The 21,137-nt window shown below is 42.2% G+C and overlaps 1 protein-coding gene across 11 annotated transcripts in view; it reads left to right on the forward strand.

Moving 5' to 3' along the window:
• SLC4A5 (solute carrier family 4 member 5) overlaps positions 1-21,137 on the forward strand; it is a 193,343-nt gene that overhangs the window by 74,625 nt on the left and 97,581 nt on the right. For 9 of the 11 annotated variants that reach the window (XM_075601361.1, XM_075601366.1, XM_075601363.1 and 6 more), the window contains exons 4-7: positions 11,493-11,622; positions 19,475-19,635; positions 19,887-20,042; positions 20,177-20,272. In XM_075601361.1, coding sequence (XP_075457476.1) covers positions 11,493-11,622; positions 19,475-19,635; positions 19,887-20,042; positions 20,177-20,272 — 543 coding nt within the window. Of the gene's footprint in view, positions 1-4,192; positions 4,257-11,492; positions 11,623-14,798; positions 14,951-19,474; positions 19,636-19,886; positions 20,043-20,176; positions 20,273-21,137 lie in introns of those variants that run through there. The other 2 variants (XM_075601371.1, XM_075601370.1) reach the window with 2 other exon arrangements.

A 21,137-nucleotide genomic window follows, 5' to 3' on the forward strand; every position in this document is an offset into this window, starting at 1 on the left:
ATGAAGGGTTTAGCCATGTTTATTGTGGGTAGCGGGGGTGGATGAAAGGGTTTTTTGGCCCTTGGTGGGTGTTTAGGCCTTGCGGGGGGGGGGGGGGGGGTTGCGGGTGGAGTTAACCCCTTCATTACTTTAGCCGTTAATACCGCTAACTTAATGAAGGGGTTAACCCATCCCGCTAGGCCTAAACATCCATCCTCGGGGCAACTAGGATGTCTTATAGTGATGTTACATCCTTTTAAACTAATGTAACATATCACATGGTACAGGAATCAATGGGATTATCTTCAATCCCATTGGCTGTAATACCATGTGATATGAGACGTGGTTTAAAGGACGTGACGTACCTCTCTTGGGGATGACGTCACATCCTTAAAAGAAAAAATGAATGAGACAGGCACATGATACAGCATCCAATCGGATTGGAGCTGTACCATCTGACCCTAAAATGTGACGTCACAGGCCCTATGTAAGGCCTGTTCCGTCTCATTTTAGCTCAAGAAGACGACGAGACAACATCTGTTGTGGATTTAACATGGGGTTTTGGATTGAAAGAAAGAAGATAGAAGATTAAAGAAAAGAAGAAAATAATTACAGATGAAGATAGAAGAAGAAGAAAGAAGATTTTTGTACCTGATGCTGTTCTTCAAGGAGGATGGGGATGGATGGCAGTGGATGACGTCGCAGGTCGGGAGCTTCCTGATACAACGGGATTTGGAGGGTGAAGACTTCTAAAGGTAAGATAAATATTGAATGTATGTAAATGTCTTTTTTCAGTTTTTTTTTAATTATATTTACTTATTTTTATGTTTTTCATTGCCTATTGACTGCCATTAGATTGTATTTTTTCATGGACTTTTGCTGGCCACGGAGGACATGGACCTGCATTATGCTGATGAGGACGCCTTTCATGATGGCAGGGTTAAGTAGAAAGTTTTATTTACTTTATTTATGCTGGCTGGCTAGTGTTTTATTTTGAATGGGCAAATGAGCTATTATCCATATGTGGATAATAGTTATTTTGCCCATTACTGTACTGTATGAGTTGGGGGCGGGGGGGGGGGGGAAAGGATGGATGTTTAGGCCTACTGGGAGGTAGCGGGAGGGATTAACCCCTTCTTTACCTTAGCGGTATTAACTGCTAAGGTAATGACGGGGTTAACTCCACCTGTAACCACCCCCCGCAAGGCCTAAACCCACCAAGGGCCAAATACCACCTTAACCCACCACTGCTACCCACAATAAACAAGGCACTGATATTTAACCCCTTTATTGCCTTAGTCGCTAATGTAATGAAGCTGTTTTAATTAACATTTTTAGATTAGTGTGCGTGATCAGGGAGTCTCTGGAGCAGAACCATGTTGATTTCAGATCCGGGGACCCCCTGCTTCACGAGAAACAGGCCCTGTTATGGGGTGCCGGTATCTCCTATGCATTTAAATCCCACGGTCACGTGATGCAAGACATTTAAATGCATAGGAGATACGGGCAGCCCATAACGGGCCCTGTATCTCGGGGAGGAGGGGGTCCCCGGACCTGAAAATCAACGCGGTTCTGCTCCGGAGACCTCCTGCTAACGTACACTAGTATTTAAAAATGTATTAAAGCCCTGTGATCGCTGGCGAGATATGCGCCGTGAGACGCGGCTCTCTCTGTGCAGCTCTCTATGCAGCTGGCCCACATCGCCAGGTGAGCCCTTTAGAGAAAGGCGGACATCATGTGGCTATCTCCATGACAGCTTTGTCCATTTTGCTATCGTAGGTATTCGAGGCTTTCTGAATACCGTGATAGCAACGCTCAAAAAACTGGCGTAACTGACCCAGCGATTTTTTTTAATGAAGGCTTATAGAATAGGCCCCTTTGAGTTCTTCCATAGCTTAGAGGCGGCCCTATGAAGAGTAGGGAAAAATAAAAGGGTTGCCCCTGACCGAGTTGATCGCACTCGACTGGAACAATATATCCTAGGAGTATCTTTGGGAGATGTGATGACCCTTTATCTGCGACTTCAAGAACAGAAACGAGATGTAAGAGATGAGGAACAGATGGTGCTCTGCCCAGCCACCGGAAGGTCTGCCAAGAGCATGGCAGCCAGTTGTCAATGGGGACAGGAGACAGCGCTGCAAAGGCTTAGTCTGTGAAACAGGGACAGCCACTAGACCAGACCCTACCCCCGAGCGAGGAGAGACTGGTCTGATAAAACAGGTGAACCCTCCAGAGCAGTCGGAACTAATGGCCACTATGTGAATAGAAGAAATGTCCAATGAGAGTGCTTGGGAAGTGCTCTGGGAAGATGTACGGTGGCCACCACGGAAGGAGACAATCTCTAGGTGAGGGAGAAAACCCCACAGGACCCCGTTCAGAAGAATGAGGGCCAGATTTCTTTTATAGATGTGGAAAGGAAGGTCACTAAGAGGGAGAATCTACCACAGGTTAAGTAGTTTATCCGGTCCTGTTCTAATCCGGGACGCGATACTGGGACCCAGTGAAGGAGCATACTGGGATCCACGTGCAGAAAGGCTTTATTGGACCACAACGGTAAGAGAACAACATACATCTTATTTGCCCAGAGGACTCCTTGGGCCCCAGAGGGGAATAACATATATACTGTACATACATATGTATGTATATCTTTATTTATATAGCTCTCACAGTGTACTCAGCGCTTTACAAAGATAATACAGGGAATTATAATACAATAAGTGCAACAAAGTCAGACAATAGGCAGTGCTTGCCCACAATGGTTGGTAGGAGTAACTGTTGACAATAGCCATGAGTCCAGGCTATTGGGATGCTAAGAGGAGGGTTTTCCATTTTATCTTGAAAGTGGGAGAAAAGGTGCTTGGCATGTTCCACATATAAGGTCCAGTGAGGGGAAAGGGTTTCAGGTTAGAGAAAGCTGTAGAGGTGAAAGGGGTGGAAAGGAGAAAGTTATCGGTAGAACGCAAGAGACGAGCAGGGGAATAGCGAGAGATCAAAGCTGATACTGTATGTAGGAATGAGCAGATGAGTGGAGATCCTCAAATGTAAGGAGGAGAACTTTGTGGGTATATATGAATTTTGATGGGAAGCCAGGAGAGGGATTTAAGGAAGAGATAAGCAGATACAGTTTTGGGAGAAAGTCAAATAATTCTAGCAGCCAAATTTTGGATTGATTGCAGGGGAGAAAGCTGTGAGGCAGGGAGACCTGTTAGCAGTGTGTTACAATAATCCAGACAGGAGAGGATAAGGGCATGCATTAAAGTTTTAGCACTAGATTGACAGAGGAAACAGTGGATCTTAGCAATATTACGGAGGAAGAAGTGACACATTTTGGCCATGCCGTGAATGTGAATGGAGAAGGAAAAGGAATCAAATGTCACTGCTAGGCAACATGGTTTGGCGACAGGATAAATGTTAGTTCCATTTATGGTGATGGGAAAGGGGGGTATTAGGCTTGATTTAGGGGGAAATATAAGCTCAGTTTTAGACATATTAAGTTTAGGGCGCCATCCACAAGGATATAGCCATGAGGCAATCCGACACTTACTGTATGTGTGTTTGTGTGTAATTCAAAATATATATGCATATGTATAATAACTAAAACAACAAAAAAGATAAGCGCACGCTCTATAGATAATAACATACAGATGTTTCCAGGCTTACTGTTTTTGGGGTGTGGACAATCATGCTGAATTCCCCGGCCCACCCACAGCCCCCCGAAAACAGTGATCGCAGCATCGAAAACAGTAAGTCTGGACACATCTATGTACAAATACACATGTCTATACATACAGTACTGTATGACACAAACAGCATACACACACACACACATATAATATATATATATATATATATATATATTTATATATATATATATACACAGTGGTCGACAAATCACCAAAAAATCTACTTGCCAGGGGCGTGCAAATGTATAGGTTTGTCGAACACTGTATATATATATTATATATATATATATATATATATATATATATATATATATATATATATTATATACAGATACATACTTATATATACATATCTGGCCTGTAGTATATATGATGTGTGTGTAACAAAGTAACAGTATTTGAATAAGTGTATACCCCCTGAAAGCGGGGCTCCGTGACATCACACACTGAAAGTCCTTGTCTACGGTAAAGCACTTGAAATTCCCCTTAATCTGCTCATTAAGCTGTGGAGTTCAGCGAGAGAAAACTTCAAGTCCCATAAGTGGTTTTCTCTCCAGCTGAGAAAGGGGCTCACCATGCAGATAGTATCACCAGGTAAGGTCCGGGACGACAAACTGACAGAACATACACCTGTTTTCCCTGTGATTTAGACCATATCTTAATCCCTTTTAGCAATCGTTGCTGGCCTCTCTGGCAGTGAAGGGGTTAAGACGCACAAACCTACTGTAAATTAATTTAAAATGTTTTTATTTTCTAATCTCAGATGAAATAATAATACGTTAAAATAATAATAGGGATTTAAAAAAAAAATATATAGCACTGACAGTGTATGCAGCGCTGTATATAGAATTGTGCAATAAGTTCCTGCTCTGAAGAGTATACAATCTAATTGTTGGTGCCTGAGGCACATTGAGATAAAGTGACTTGCCCAAGGTCACAACGAGAGATGACACTGGGGTTACAAGAAGGCTCACCCACTTCAAAGATAGTGACACTACCTGAGCTGCTCCTTTTGTATTTGTGATACCCTTTGGGGGAAGGAACAAAAACCCATGTAGGTGGCTGACTTTCAATACGTATTTAATTTTTCTAAATTTTTATGCTTTCTACTGATATTTTGTCCTCTCCTTCCTGCTTGTATTTGGTAGTCTTTCTTTATTCGGAGTGTATTTTTGCTGTAGCCGTCTTCTGATTGTACAGAATCTTCACACCACGTTCTGCTCGCAGCCGTATCAAACATACACTAATAAGCTGAAGATGTTTGTTTATCAAATGTATTATATTTGATGCAGAGGGTTTGCCAGGGAGGTGTATGCTCCCTTTGACCTGACTATTTGACCTGACTAATTAGAATCAGGGGGAAATTAGGCATGACAGAGAAATTAATACTTCCCATTATATTACTGTATGTGCATCATGTAATTGATCCCCAACTCATTGCGGCCAATGTATTAAGATTATATTTACACTTTATTTGTGCGTCAACAAAGTGAAGACTTCATACTGTACATATGACGCGCCATTTATTGTTTGAAATTATTTTTGATGCGTCAAGTTGTATTAAATACCCGATTGATACCATATAAATTGGAACAGACTTAGATGTGTTTGTTTTTATTTGTAAACTAGTGACAGTAAATATTAATTATTAGTTTCATATTATTTAGAGTAGCGATACTGTGAAATTGATACTGTATGTTAACAAATACAATGAAACATCCATGCTGCGTCAAATACATTTTTGGGTTGATGCATCACAACTTTTGCATCTAAAGCCTTCTCATGTCTAAAACCTCTCTCACTCACTGCCCCACACCTCTCCCCTCACTGTCTGACTGGCAACTCTCTCTTCACCTTTAAGACCCACCTAAAAACACACATTTTTTAATGAAGCATATTTGTAACTCCTTTGACTGATACTGTACATCTCATATGCATTGACCTTGACACCTTGCAGACACACTTACCAGAACTCCTCCTATTGTCTCTGTAAGTACTCCCTAATTACCAATTAGATTGTAAGCTCTTTGGGGCAGGGACTCCTTTTCCTATTGTTACTTTTATGTCTGAAGCGCTTTTTCCCATTATGTGTTATATTATGATGTCACGTGTATTACTGCTGTGAAGCGCTATGTACATTAATGGCGCTATATAAATAAAGACATACAATACAATACAATACATGTATAGCAACCCCTGGATCAAGCATTCAAATAGCAACCTGTTAACATTACAGGCCATGAAAGGGTGTAATTTGACGAGAAGTGGTTAATTAACCCACTGATATCCCTAGCGTTTAAGATGCATATCTTAGTATTGCAGCGGTGTTGATTACACCCGGGGCCACACACGTAGGTAGTAAATGGGGTATAATATATAAAATGCACTTAAATCTCAAACTCACTGGGATTATAATTGTAGACCAAATGTCGGGACTGACATAAATGTTACAGCAAAAACCAACACCACACCAAGAGCACTAATTGTCTAAGGACATATATGTCACATAGCATGACATATATGTCACATAGCATGACATATATGTCACATAGCATGACATATATATCACATAGCATGACATATATATCACATAGCATGACACATATGTCACATAGCATGACATATATGTCACATAGCATGACATGTATGTCACATAGCATGACATATATATCACATAGCATGACATATATGTCACATAGCATGACATATATGTCACATAGCATGACATATATGTCACATAGCATGACATATATGTCACATAGCATGACATATATGTCACATAGCATGACACATATGTCACATAGCATGACACATATGTCCTTAGACTATTGGTTTCATATTATTTAGAGTAGCGATACTGTGAAATTGATACTGTATATTAACAAATACAATGAAACATCCATGCTGCGTCAAATACATTTTTGGGTTGATGCATCACAACTTTTGCATCTAAAGTCCTCTCATGTCTAAAACCTCTCTTACTCACTGCCCCACACCTCTCCCCTCACTGTCTGACTGGCAACTCTCTCTTCACCTTTAAGACCCACCTAAAAACACACATTTTTAATGAAGCATATTTGTAGCTTTTTTGACTGATACTGTACATCTCATATAGTATGCATTGACCGTGACACCTTGCAGATACACTTACAGTACCAGAACACCTCCTATTGTCTCTGTAAGTACTCCCTAATTACCAATTAGATTGTAAGCTCTTTGGGGCAGGGACTCCTTTTCTTATTGTTACTTTTATGTCTGAAGTGCTTTTTCCCATGATGTGTTATATTACAGTTATGATGTCATATGTATTACTGCTGTGAAGCGCTATGTAGCTGGACGGTGCTCTATAACTAAAGTTATACATATCATATCAATTCTGCTCTAACGCTTTTAATAGACTGAGTAGGGTTTACGCCAAGCTAAACTTGGCGGCCGCTTTTGATGCCCCTTTTTTTGGCACACAGAAACATTGTTTTTTAGTACATACCATTAACACCTGCACACCTAAGGCACTTCATTTCTGTGCACTCAAAAGAATGAAAACATTTTTTTTGCTGCTGATGGCGCAGATGGAGAAATTTCACACGAGCGAAATTTAAAATTAGATTTGTGTGCTAACTGGGCACCAATGAAGCCACTTGCGATGCTTAGTACATAGGACCCATTGAGTAGGAACTCGGAAACAATAAGCAAAGTGCATTAATGCAGAGGGGCTCAACTCCAGTCCTCAAGCCCCCCAACAGGTCAGATTTTCTGGTTATCCCTGCTTCAGCACAGGTGGGTCAATCAGTCCCTGCTTCAGCCTCTGATTGAGCCACCTGTGCTGAACCTGGGATATCATGAAAACCTGATCTGTTGGGGGGGCCGTGGGGGGCCTGAGGACTAGCGTTGAGCACCACTGCATTAATACTGTACATTGACTCTATGAGACGCAAAGTAAAAATGTCTCTGCATATTAAATATTTGCCCTGTCTTGTTATTGCCACTTGGGCCCTGTGCCTGTTATTATAACTTTCCTCTATTTGTCTTTGTTCTGTAATTAAAACCCTTCAGAATGCTGTTATAAAGAGACTAGGAATTCTTCTGCACAAATAATGTAGGATTAACTTTTGACATACAATGCGTGAAAAGAAAACTGCATTTCTGAGTAAGCCTTCCTCTGAAACAAAGACCAGACTGTTAACTTCGTTCTTAATGGTTCTTTGAAATAATATGACCCCTGCTGGAAGGGTATTATTATATTTTTTTTAGGAGTGACAACTACTCGGCCACGGAGCCGTAATAATTATGCATTAACCCCTTCTGCTGTCAGATGAGCCTGCAACAAGATATGAAAGGTGCAGCCCGGCTTAGCAGTCCAAAAGTATTATCTGTTTGCACTAGCTGCTCTGTATGCAGTGACATCCAGCAGGAACCTTCTACCGCTGAGAAATATTCACGTAGACACATTAATTTTGCAGGTATTCTTATAAATGTCTGCCATTTCGATCTACTGACATTTAACATATTTTAAATCTAAATTGTGGTTGAAGTTGGGATACCCTTTAACTCCTTCGGTGCTAGAAGGGGCTTGCCTTCCTCTGGATCAAAAAAGTGGAAATACAAATATACACTGTAGGATAAAGTGTCTGTGGTCTGCATTTAACATAGGTTGAACTTGATGGACATCTCTTTTTTTTCCAACCTCATCAACAATGTAACTATATAACTCATTGCAGAGCAAACGGTGAGATTTGGAAGGTGCTGTACCAAAAAATTTGCATTTTAATGTAAAACCACTAACTTCTATCTGTGGGACATCTAGAAAGCTTGTGAGCCACTGGGGCTTAAAAAGCTCTAAAATCAATGAAACTCACAGAAAATTAGTAGGACCGAACCTTTAGATAAAATCAGGTCAGCTGGACGGAATAGAATGTGTGCAGAAAGGAAGAAACCTGATGCTACTGTAAAAGGTTAAACACAAAGTGCAATAATCACCGAAGCAGAACAGGGCAGCACTTAGATCATGCAATCAACATTCCTTGATGTGGCTCCAGATGTTAGCAGCAGTCAATAATAATATTGTGATGTTGGGTGAGGGCTGCATTTTGGCAGCACACTTAGGGCCTCATGCAGTAAGCAGCGATAAGCCACTTATCGCCAAAAAAGCCTACAGCGATTCAGTAAACCCCGATAAGCAGGCGATAAGAGCGAAAATCGCCGGGCTTTTTTGCCGAGAAAAAAAAATCACCATACGTTCGGCGATAAGCTACTTATGTCAGTTTCTCAAACTCGCTCAATTCTAGTAGCCCCGATCAGGTTATCGAGGCGGATCGCTGCTCTAGAATTGAGATTCTCTCCAAATCGTCCCACCAGAAAAAGTTGGCAAGAAGGTGGTGAGAAGCTGTCGATAAGCGGCGAGGCGGCACTTAGAAAAAAAAATGAATTTTTCCTGCATCGGATTGATACCAGGAGACTCCGGAGCAGATACCCATTAATATCACGACCGGAGACCCCCGGCATTAATCTGATGCATGAAAAATGCATTTACAGGCAACTTCATTACCTTAGCGACTAACCACCAGTGCCATGCTTATTGAGGGTAGCGGGGGTGGGTGAAGGTGGTATTTGGCCCTTGGTGGGTGTTAAGGCCTTGCGGGGGGGTGTTGCAGGTGGACTTAACCCCTTCATTACCTTAGCCGTTAATACCGCTAAGGTAATGAAGGGGTTAACCCCTCCCGCTACCCACCCGGTAGGCCTAAACACCCATCCTTAGGGCCACTACGCCTTCACCCACCCCCGCTACCCAAAATAAACACAAATACACACATCAGCCCTACTACCCACCTCCTAGGCCACCAATAACCATTACAATATGTAATAAACACCAATACACCACCCACCCCTTGTGCCCCCACATAAAACCATAATTTTTTTTTATACACAGGATTAATACCACAGGCTGGCGGGGTTCCCCGGGTGGTCCCAATTAATACACCCCCCCACAAATACATACAGTACAGTAATGTGCAAACAAACTATTATCCAGATATGGATAATAGATCATTTGCTTATTATTAAACAAAACATTAGCCAGCCAGCATAAATAAAGTAAATAAAACCATTCTACTTACCCCTGCCATTATGAAGGGTATCTTCGTCAGCATACTGCAGGGCCATGTCCTCCGATGTCAGCAAGAATACATTCCAAAATACAATCAAATGGCCACTAACCTCTTAATCACCGTAGCGGTTAATAACCGCTATAGTAAGTAAGGGGTTAACCCACCCTTAACCCACCCTCCCCCACTACCCACCTGTGTGGCCTAACCACCCACTATACCCACCTTGTACCCATTGATTGACATAGTAGTACATTATTCCCATACAATATGGGCATGATATGCTACTATTGCAGTCAATGGTCATCCTAATACAAAAGCATGAATGTCCAAAATACACAATAATAAAACATATACAACAAGCACCTAAACCCCCAGAAACAAAATTAAAAACACTAGCCAACCAAGCAATTACCTCAATAAAACTACTAGCCAATCAATTAAAGAAATAAAACCACTAGGCATTCAATAAAATAATTTAAACTACTAGGCAATCAATTAGACAAATGGTACCACAGGCCATCAGGGACCCACCGGGACCACCCGAGGACCCCCAGATGCCCACGGGGACCACCGTCGGCCTATGTTATCACTTGTATGTTCAAATAAATAAATAATGCTGTTATATGGGGCACGGGGGTGGGCTGTGTATTGGTGCTTACTACATATTTTAATTAAAATTTTATTACTAGTGTTGATGAGCAGGGGGTCTCTGGAGCATAACCGCATTGTTTTCAAGTCCAGGGCTTCCCGAGATACAGGCCCCGTTATGGGGTGCCGGTATCTCCTATGCATGTAAATGTTCCGCGTCACGTGAACGGACCTGAAAACAATGCAGTTCTGCTCCGGAGACCCCCTGCTCATCTACACTAGTAATAAAATTTGATTTTTTTTATTTCGGCCGAGATTTGCGCAGAGAGAGGCGATTCTCTCTCTCTGCATCAGATAGAACTCGCAGGGTGAGCCCTTTTCAGAGGCCCGATCATCTCATCACCAGCTACTCGACCATGCTTGCAAATGTTGCTATCACTGGTATTCGGGGCTTTCTGCATACTGTGATAGCAACGCTGTCAAAAATGGCGAATTAAAAACCCTGGCGATTTTTTTCTATCAGACTTTACTGCATGAGGCCCTGAGAATTGGGGCTACATGGGACATGAGCAGTTTCTAGGGAACTCAGTCAAATGAAGGGCCCTGAGTCACTCTCTGTCAAGGCTCATGACACACCCAGGAAACCTGTGTTGTTTGCTGCTGTTTGCTGACTGGATTGCTACTTGGTGGCAAACAGCCACCATGGAAAGCCAATCACGTGCTTTGTAAAATCCTTGCCACCATCTTGTTCGGTATAGTAGAAGGCTGTCTGCAGGTTATCATACCACCAACTTAAGAATTAGACATGTTATCTATAAGAATGTAACTGTCCCCGATAATTTTGCAAAAGTCGTTGGAAATTATTCTAGAAAGTTGTGTTAATAATGCACTTTATCGACCTTTCACAGAGTTCTCACAGGTCATTTAGGACTTAATTAAAATTGCGTTCCTACAACATCCTACTTACCATCCCATCTGTAGCTAATGGTTAGAGAAGACTCCCCTCCTTTCTGTCCCCTCTGGGGAGGCATTTGCTTCTGAACTTTTCCAGCAGATTGAGATGCTTCATGTAGGTGTTGTGGCCATGTGGCTCCTCAGTCCTCATTGCTGCCTACTGAGGGTTACATTTCTGTTTCAGTGTCTCCTGCGGCTGAACGCCTGCGGTACATCCTGGGGGAAGATGATGAGACCCCAAACCCCACCCTGTTCACGGAGATGGACACTCTGCAACATGACGGAGATGAGCTGGAATGGAAGGAGACTGCAAGGTAATGTACAAACGTAGCGACACAAAGAACCAGTGGTTACAACCGCTGTTATACAATGGAATCAACCAGTACAGACAGTACGTATGGTTTGTCTTGAAATCACGTACATTTCCTGTTAAATCCAGAGAAAAGGGAATGCGAGAGAGCAAGAATTGGGGATTCATGGAACAGCCTTGCAAATAGACACTATGACATGGAGTTAATGCGAAAGGAGTGAAGTTCATATTGCAGGCCTTTGCATCAACGTATCTGAGTCAACTTTGCTCTGCTTGTAGCAAGGGGCGATTTGAGGAGTGTTTATAGAAGCAATCAGAGCAAGAGGTATAGGAAACAGTTCTAGGAGCAGGTAATGGTCTGTAGTAGATATAGGTCCTTACCTGGCGGTGCAATTCCATAAGATACCTGAATGGGCCATATGGTTTCTTCCCGCTCTGGAAGGTATCTTATAAAATAGCACTACTTAGTAAATATGGGGCATAGTTTATGGTTATAAGAGCAGTTATATAGGGAGTGGTTATAGGAGCAGTTAGGAGATGAGTTATAGGGAATGGTTATTATTACTATTATTAATAATAATTATTATTAATTATTATTATTATTAATTATTATTATTATTTATTTGTGCAGTGCCAAAAAATTCCTCTGCACGCTACAATGGGGTTTAGATTTATGTATATTACAAAAACATAAACAGTTCCATACAGCTGAGGTCAAACATGCAGAAACAGATACAAAGAGGTAATGATGGCCCTGCTTGTGAGACCTTCCAATCTAGAGGGAATGAGGGTTAATGTTGAAACAAGAAGGTAAGGCGGCTGCTTATTGTAGGTGTGGCTCAGGTTAGAATATGGCCCAGTCTGACCGCTGAAGCCATTGGGTGATGTTACGTAGGGTGGAAATTGATCCAACCACACAGCTGGTCCTAATGGATTTGGATGTTAGAGGTATAGTGAGTAGGCTTCCTTGAAAAGGTGAGTTTTCAGGGAGTTTTTAAACATCTGAAAGCTGGGGGAGAGTCTGATGGTACGTGGTAGGGAATTCCATGGAGAGGGGGTAGCACAGGAGAAGTCTTGCAGGCAAGAGTGAGAGAAGGTAATAAGGTGGGAGGAAAGGCGGATGTCATGGGCAGAATGTAGGGGGAGTTTAGGTATGTATTTGTGGATGAAAGCTGAGATGTAAGGGAGGGCAGTGTCGTTGAGACCTTTGTAAGTCATTACTAAGGTTTTTAATTTAATCCTAGAGGCTATGAGAAGCCAGTGTAGGGTTATGCGTGGCAGAACAGTAGAAGTGGAGACGTGAGTAAGGTAGATGAGTCTAGCAGGAGCATTTGGATGGATTGGAGTTGAGAGAGGTGGACAAGGGAAATTCCAACTAAGAGAAGGTTGTACTAATTGAAGAAGGACATGAGTGTGTGGATTAGGATTCTTGTTGCATCATGAGTGAGAAAAGGGCGTATCTTGGTGATATTTCTTCGGTGGAGATGGCAGAATTTTGTGAGGGACTGAATGTGAGGAGTGAAGGAGAGATCAGAGTCAATGATGACCCTTAGACAGTGGGCTTGAGGTGTTGAGGAGATTGCAGTGTTATTGACAGTGAGGGAGAGTGTTCGTGTAGTAGTGGCAGTGGAATGAGGAAAGAATATTAATTCTGTTTTGAACATGTTTCGCTTCAGGTGAGACATCCAGGAGGGGATTGCAGAGAGACAGTTGGAGACACGGGACAGCAGAGAGGGGGAGCGGTCAGGGGAGGAGAGATAGATTTGGGTGTCATCAGTATAAAGATGATACTGAAAGTCAATAGATTGTATTAATTCTCCAAGAGAAGAGGTGTAGAGCCAGAAGAGCAGAGGGCCAAGGACAAAGCCTTGTGGGACTCCAACAGAAAGAGGAATTGAGGAGGAGGAGACACCAGAGAAGGAATCACTGAAGGAGTGGTTTGATAGGTAGGACATAAGCCAAGAGAAGGCTGCGTTATGCATGCCAAAGGAGTGGAGAATATTTAGGAGAAGAGTGAGCAACAGTGTCGAAGGCAGCAGAGAGACCCAGGAGAATTAGTATGGAGAAATTACCCATAGATTTAGCTGTGAGTAGGTCATTGGTCATTAGTGCTATCTCGTGGAGTGTAGAGGACGGAAACTAGATTGTAAAGAATCAAGCAGGGAGTTGGGGGAGAGAAAGTGAGTGAGGAGGTTGTATACAAGTCGCTCAAGTAGCTTAGAAGTAAAGGGGAGAAGAGAGATACAGTGGTAGTTAGAGGGGGAGGCTGAGTCAGATGAGGGTTTCTTCAAAACGGGCGTGATGAGTGCTTGTTTGAAAGAAGAAGGGGATGTGCTAGAGACAAAAGAGAGAGGTTAAAAAGGTGAGTTAGAGTGGGTATTAGTGTGCCAGAGAGGGCGTGGAGGAGATATGAGGGAATAGGAGCAAGGGGGCAGGATGTAGGGCGAGATGATCAGAGGAGAGTGGAGACCTCATCCTCAGTCACAGGGGAAGATGAACTGAGAGTGGATTTAGGTGCTGCGAGGAAAGATAAGTTATGCGTATGGAGCTTTACATTAAATGCTCCTATAACCTACTGTATAACGCCGCTCAAAAGCAGACTTCCTCCACTATACATTTATGCTCTCCTCCTAATACACTGCACTCACACTTGCCCTGAGACCTTGCCACCTACTTCACAGACGGTCTCGGGCCGTGAGGGTGGAGGGGGATGTAGGTGTAGTTGTGCAGAGAAGGGAGTTAAAGGTGGCAAATACAGTAGGCGTTGAGGGTTGGAGATCAAAGTTTGTATGAATGAAGAGAAGTAGGGTTGATTGGCAAGGGAGAAGGCAGAGTGTTAGGAGGAGAGCATAAATGTATAGTGGTGGAAGTCACCATACTAACATATTACTAAAACAAATGCAGGCTTTCACTGTTAAGATAACACACAAGCAATGCCAATTTAAACTTTATCAAAAGTAATAAAGAAACCCAAAGAACGGTCCACTTTCATAAATGACCAGATTAACAAGTCAAAGTCTAAAATCCATGAGGAATTTTCTCTCTAGGACAAATAACCAGTGAGTAATTATTACTCAGAAACCGTTATTGTGCTCACAATTTCACTGGAATGAATGTTATGCTTCTGAGCTGATCCTCTCAGTCTTCTTGCGCACACATCAGATGTGTGTATGGGGTCAGGGCGAACTTAACTTCATTGCTTTGGAAGGCCCCTCTGACCGGTCTAGGATATTTGGTCATTGCCATTTTGCCGCGACCAGATCTCCGTCGGCGTTTAGCCGCTACTCACCTTACCGCAGGGCCCTCTAGCTGCCGACCGCTTCACAGTCAAGGTAAGTCCCTAACCTTACCCCTTACCTTAAAATCCCCTACTCTTAATGCCAATTAGTAACGCTACCCCCTGCCCGAAAAACCTTAACCCCTTAAACCTAATCTCCTACCCTAAAAAGATTAACCCCTAACGCTAAAACACATTACCCTAAAACACCTTAAACCCTTGAAACATTTTATCCTCATCGCCTAATCTAAAAAGCTTAACCCCTTACCCGAAAACCTCAATCCTTAACCCCCTACCCTAATCGGTAAATTAACTTACCCTGGCGAAGTGGCTGGCGGCTATGTGTCCAGCGGAGGAGCGGCTGCACCGGAGAGTCCCTCTGGAGTGAGAAATAGGGAGGAATTAAAGATACACACAATGCATATTTCCTCCTCTTTTAAAAAAATTAGTGATAAATGTACCAAAACGCAAGACATTACTAAAATAATAACTTAGAACATATTTTGTAACAGACAGAGAAAATACAGTATATACACATCATTATATATGTAAATAGATAGTAAAAGAGAGAGATAAAAATAAACTTATAGATAGACAGGTATATATAGGTACAAGAATAGGTATAAGTATTTGTTTATACATTATTTTACACGTAGATATCTGCGTCAAATATATAAATAGATATGTATGGAGAAGCTATGTGTGAAAAACTAAGTACACCCTTACTGCTTCCATATGAATTAAGATGCTAAGTAGCAGACAGGTGCTGCTAATCAAATGCACTTGATTAATTGATCATTAGCAAGTGTGACCACCTCTATAAAGCCGAAGTTTTAGCAAGTGTCTCTTGGAATATATATATATATATATATATATATATATATATATATATATATATATATATAAAAAAGAGCAGTTGGCACACTGGAATATATATATATATATATATATATATATATATATATATATATATATATATATATATATATTAACAGTGTTCGACAAACCTATACATTTGCTCGCCCCGGGCGAGTGGATTTAACCCCCGGGCGAGTAAATATTGGCCCAAGCAGCACACGTTTGGTACTAGGTGGCGAGTAGATTTTTTTGTGTGGCGAGTAGATTTTTTGGTGATTTGTCAACCTCTATATATATATATATATATATATATATATATATATATATATATATATATATATATATATAAAATAAAGAGCAGTTGGCACACTGAAAACAGATTATTCACTGATACATATCCCATATATGCACAGCACACAGTCAGGGAAATCCAAAGTAGAGGTATTCAAGACAAATACATAGGCGCTGCATCCAACGTTTCGGTCATCATACAGTGACCTTCCTCAGGGGCGTCTGTATATATATATATATATATATATATATATATATATATATATATATATATATATATAAAAAACAACAAGGAAAGTGTGATAAACCAGCCTAAATGTAAAAAAGTTATAAAACTGTGCCCAAAGTGGTAGTGCAAAAGTGCAATAATATATTAATATATAAATATTGATAACAAAACAAAATATATAATATAATAAATATCAATATCAGTGAACAAAAACACAAAATAACCCAAAATATTCTAGAAAGGTGATGAATTGAAGATATTGTCCCAGAGTTCAACGCATTCATTGGATGGAATATAGGTTTTGGATAACCCAATCCCAATAGACCTTGTGCTACAGGAGACTCTGGCAGCTCTCAAGTGGAGGAAACCACATACAGAAATAAATCTAAAAAGAGAAACAAGAGAGCGCGCTCCGTGGTGTAATTAAGTAACAACAATTTATTTTAAAAAAAGGGAGTACAAGTGGCACTCACAAGTGTAGGAGATGTAAAAGCATTTAGGTAGACAATAGTCACCAGCCGGTTCCAGCAGATGGAAATGAGTTGTCACAGTGTCTCAGCAGGTTCCAGGACTGATGTATCCCTCCTATTGGTGTACGGGGGGGCAAGGCAGGGGCAGATGTGTCCCGAGATCTGATTACCCTCAGAGCGGCACCAATCTCTGTATTCCAGTTTGTTGATCATCTGTTAGGGCAGACTCCGGCGCAAAGAAGTCGTCCCAGCAAGGCAAAAGGGTTGACGTCAATGACGTAGCCCAACGCGTTTTGTCACAACTCATGACTCCATCAGGGGTTGTCTTAAGCAAAATCTAGGGGTTTAACAATGTTCGCCTTGCCGGGACGGCTTCTTCGCACTGTAGCCTCCCCTTACAACCATCCGGATGAAGCATCCGGAATACAGAGACTTGTGCCGGTCTGGATGGCGTGAGGGTAGTCAGCTCGTGAGACACATCGGATCCACCCCACACCAATAGGAAGGATAGATCAGTCCTGCAACCTGCTGAGACTCTGTGACAACTCGTTTTGAACTCCTGGAGCCGGCTGTTGACTATTGTCTACCTAAATGCTTTTAAACCTCTTACACTTGTGAGTGCCACTTGTACTCCCCTTTTTTTAAATAAATTGATGTTATTTTATTGCGTCATGGAGTGCGAATTCTCTTCTTTCTCTTTTTAGATATATATTATAGATATATATTTATAATTTTTTTGAGGTGGAGAGCAGGGGAGGAAACAGAAGAGAACAAATGTGAATGGTTTAGTGAGATTAGGCTTTAGTTGTATATCTGCTTAAAATCACAGTTTTCTGAGAGAATGTAACTCTTAAGAGAATGCCTTGTTTTCTATCATTAAAGCTGTAATCCGTAATACAAGTCACGCAACTTTGGGTAATCGGGGAAGAGAAAAACAATTCTACCTGCCAGGATTAGTATTGGAAGAAGAAAGCAGCGGTATTCAGCCATAAACACAAGTAATACTGTACGATGTACACAATAATAACAAGTTCTGTATGCCCACTGCTACCTTTATTACTAATAAACCATTGTCAATAAGCTCTCAGGTATCCACCCCAGGGGTGGCTGCATGTGCATCTCTGAAGAATCCTTTAAAACTGGACAGTTTTACATTTCCGAATGTAATGATATGTATATATGTATAATATAACATAATATCATATTATGTAGTAAGTGAAAATAGTAATATGTTGAGGTAAAAACTAGGTGATTGTAAGATTTGGGTGGATGTTACTGCTTTTATCTTTGCATTATCTCTGCTTTCTCCTGTCCCTCTTGGTGCTCAGATGTTGAGCGGGACATAACTGATTAGTTTATCATTGAATTGTAGCTAAAAGACTGTACATAGAAGTGTGTCACAAGGAGCTTACAATCTAATTTTTGCTTCCTGATGCACAGGGAGATAAAGTGGCATGACTGATGTGTGAAGGTACTAAGAAGTATTTTGTACCACTACTTCTTTAAATTTCAAATCCAGAGTACCACTAACATTTTTTATTTGCAATCTTACAGTTTCACTTTGTTTTTAAAGATAAAAGGGTGTTATTTTTAACGGGCTCACTATTATTCTGTTTTTAGATCCTGAATAGTGTAGAATTCTCTCTGCAGCACAGTACAAAAAGCCTTGCCCAAAGCCTAATAAATGTACACTGTACTGCTACTCTCTTTTTTGGTCACAAAGAGAGTTGACACTGAGACTCAAACTGGATTCACGCACTTCAAAGATAGTTTTCATACCACAGAGCTACTCCCTCATCCAACCTGTGTTTTTTTTCTTTTTCAAAGGCTTCAATCGCCTACAGGTGTAGCCAACTAGTCCCACTGGCACATTGCAGCGGGACATACTGTACACACCGCTGCAGCGGGCGAAGCGCTCATTGTTTTGAATTAGCCGTATGCCAGAAAGAAGCAAAGCTAACATGCTGTTTAACCCAAAGGAGTGAGCAAGCGGGTGCAGCAACGCTGGGTACAGCTGTGGTTTAAACCTAATAAATATATAACTGTTGTTACTTTTATGTGGTCCTTTGAGGGCCTAAATATGTAAAATCCCATACAAATTCACCGGACCCCAGTAGATTGCAGTCAGGGGCGGATTGGGAAGTTGGGAAACAGGGCAAATGGCCGGTGGGTCCATGGGCCGGTGCATGCGCGCGCGCGTGTGTATAGTGTAAGGGTTGGCTTGATGGCGATTACCGAGACCCCACGCTCTTCCTCACAACAATTAACCTGATTGCCGGGGGAGATTGCGGGGCCTCTGTTAGTGTCTTTTACTGGAGCGACATCTCCTCCTGCAGCATTGTGCTGTCATGGCGACCCGACGTCCCATGGTGAAGCGTTACCATGACAATATGACGTCACATGGTGATGCGTCGCCATTACAACGCGACGTCACATGATGTTGCGTTGTGGGAGGAGGGCCGGTAAGACAGATATCGCCCAGGCTGATATCTATCTCCAATCTGCCCCTAATTGCAGTAAAAGAGTTTCAGAAAGAATTGACCCTGTTTGTAATTAAAATATAGTGACTCCAAAGGATACTTTCCAGCAGGGCTTAGTAAATATAGCCCATTAAATTCAACGAGCTGTAAAGTGTCAGCGGAAGGTGTTTTATGGAGTCATATGCCTTAGTAAATATGTGTGCCATCAAATACACTTTTTAATTCCTTGACTCTGCTGTCATCTTGCACAGGTGGCTAAAGTTTGAGGAGAAGGTGGAAGAAGGGGGAGAGAGATGGAGCAAACCGCATGTGTCCACGCTGTCCCTGCACAGCCTGTTTGAGCTGCGTACATGTCTTCAGACAGGAACCGTGATGCTTGATTTAGATGGCTATTCCTTACCGCAGATCATAGGTACGAAACAAGCTATAAGATTCAGACGCTTCAACGTGAATTTATCAGTGTAACAGCATCCATCCTATTTTGGAGCATGTATCGGTAAAGAGGAAACATTGTTAGGCATATATTTACAAAAGTTGTCCAGCTGCAGAAATTGGGCAAATGTGTTGCAGGTCCCTCTGGCAGCAAAGGGGTTAAGCCACCTTAACCACCATCACTTTTCCACAGACCGTGAAATTAACGGAATTCCAAATGTCCTTTTGCAGATGACATCATTGAGAAGCAGATAGAGGATGGACTCCTCAGGCCGGAGCTGAGAGAGAACATCAGCTATGTCCTACTGAGAAAACACAGACACCAAACCAAGAAACCCATGCATAGATCATTGGTGGACATCGGGAAGTCTGTCTCCTCCAACACTAGTGAGTCAGTGGGGCCTTTGAACACAGCCAATTTTAGCAATGCGTAGATGGTTAGATTTAGTTCCTCTGTATATTATAGATGGTGCGAAAAGTGGGATTTTATAATATTTCAATGTAATTTTTACTCCCTGTAGATCGGATTCCTGTTCCTAATGCTGCAGTTGGAGCGCACGTCCACCGCTCAACAGAAGACCTTAGAATGAGACAGATTTCCAACTATGGAAGACTGCGTAGGTTTTTTTCAAATTCATACATTCTATAAGTGTAACCAATGGATTCCTGATTCCTAAGATGAGGTCCTTTTCAAATGTAAGAGGTGTTTAACAGAAGAATCCCATTGAAGTGTATGGTGTGTGTAAGAGATCTCATTAAATTGTATAGTGTGTGTAAGATGGGCATCCATTTGAAGTGTATGGTTTGTGTAAGAATGGCATTTCATTGAAGTGTATGATGTATGTAAGATGGGCACCCCATTGAAGTGTAGGGTGTATGTAAGATGGGCAGGGCCGCCACCTGGAGGGGACGGATGGGACAAGTGTCCCAGGCCCGGTGCCTGCGGGGGGCCTGGCCGGCCAGCGCTGCAAGTTTGGCCCAACCTTTGACCAGGCCCGGCTGCCGGTCTTCTCGCGGCCGTGCCCCGCTCTCCTTCAACGGAAGGCCTCTTCTTTCTCTTCCCCATGCCGAGCTTCTAACGCCGGCAAGTGACTGGCCTCTGTGATGTCAGCGTGCTGGAAGTAAGCTTGGCTCAGCTTCTGGTGCGTGGCAGCAGAGGGAGGCCCGGCGCACGCCAGCGTGGCAAGCACGTGGGACAGAGTGGAAGAGGCCTGCAGCTGAGGAGAGGTGGGGTCCCGGCCACAAGAGGACCGGCAGCAACGTGCAGTGCCGGGCCCCCCACAGACACTGGGCCCGACCTGACCATGAACAATGGTAAGTCTGAGTTTAAGCATTGGGGGGTATTTTTTTATATATGTATTTGCAATTACTTTGATTGAGAGTCCTCCTCTATACTACAGGGCTCCTTAGCCTTTGGAGAGGATGTTCCCTTGGGTTCACCCTTAAGGGGTCCTTTGGCCTTCTTGGGGTCATGGATGTGCA

Source organism: Ascaphus truei, chromosome 5 (assembly GCF_040206685.1).
Source record: "Ascaphus truei isolate aAscTru1 chromosome 5, aAscTru1.hap1, whole genome shotgun sequence".
Taxonomy (NCBI): domain Eukaryota; kingdom Metazoa; phylum Chordata; class Amphibia; order Anura; family Ascaphidae; genus Ascaphus; species Ascaphus truei.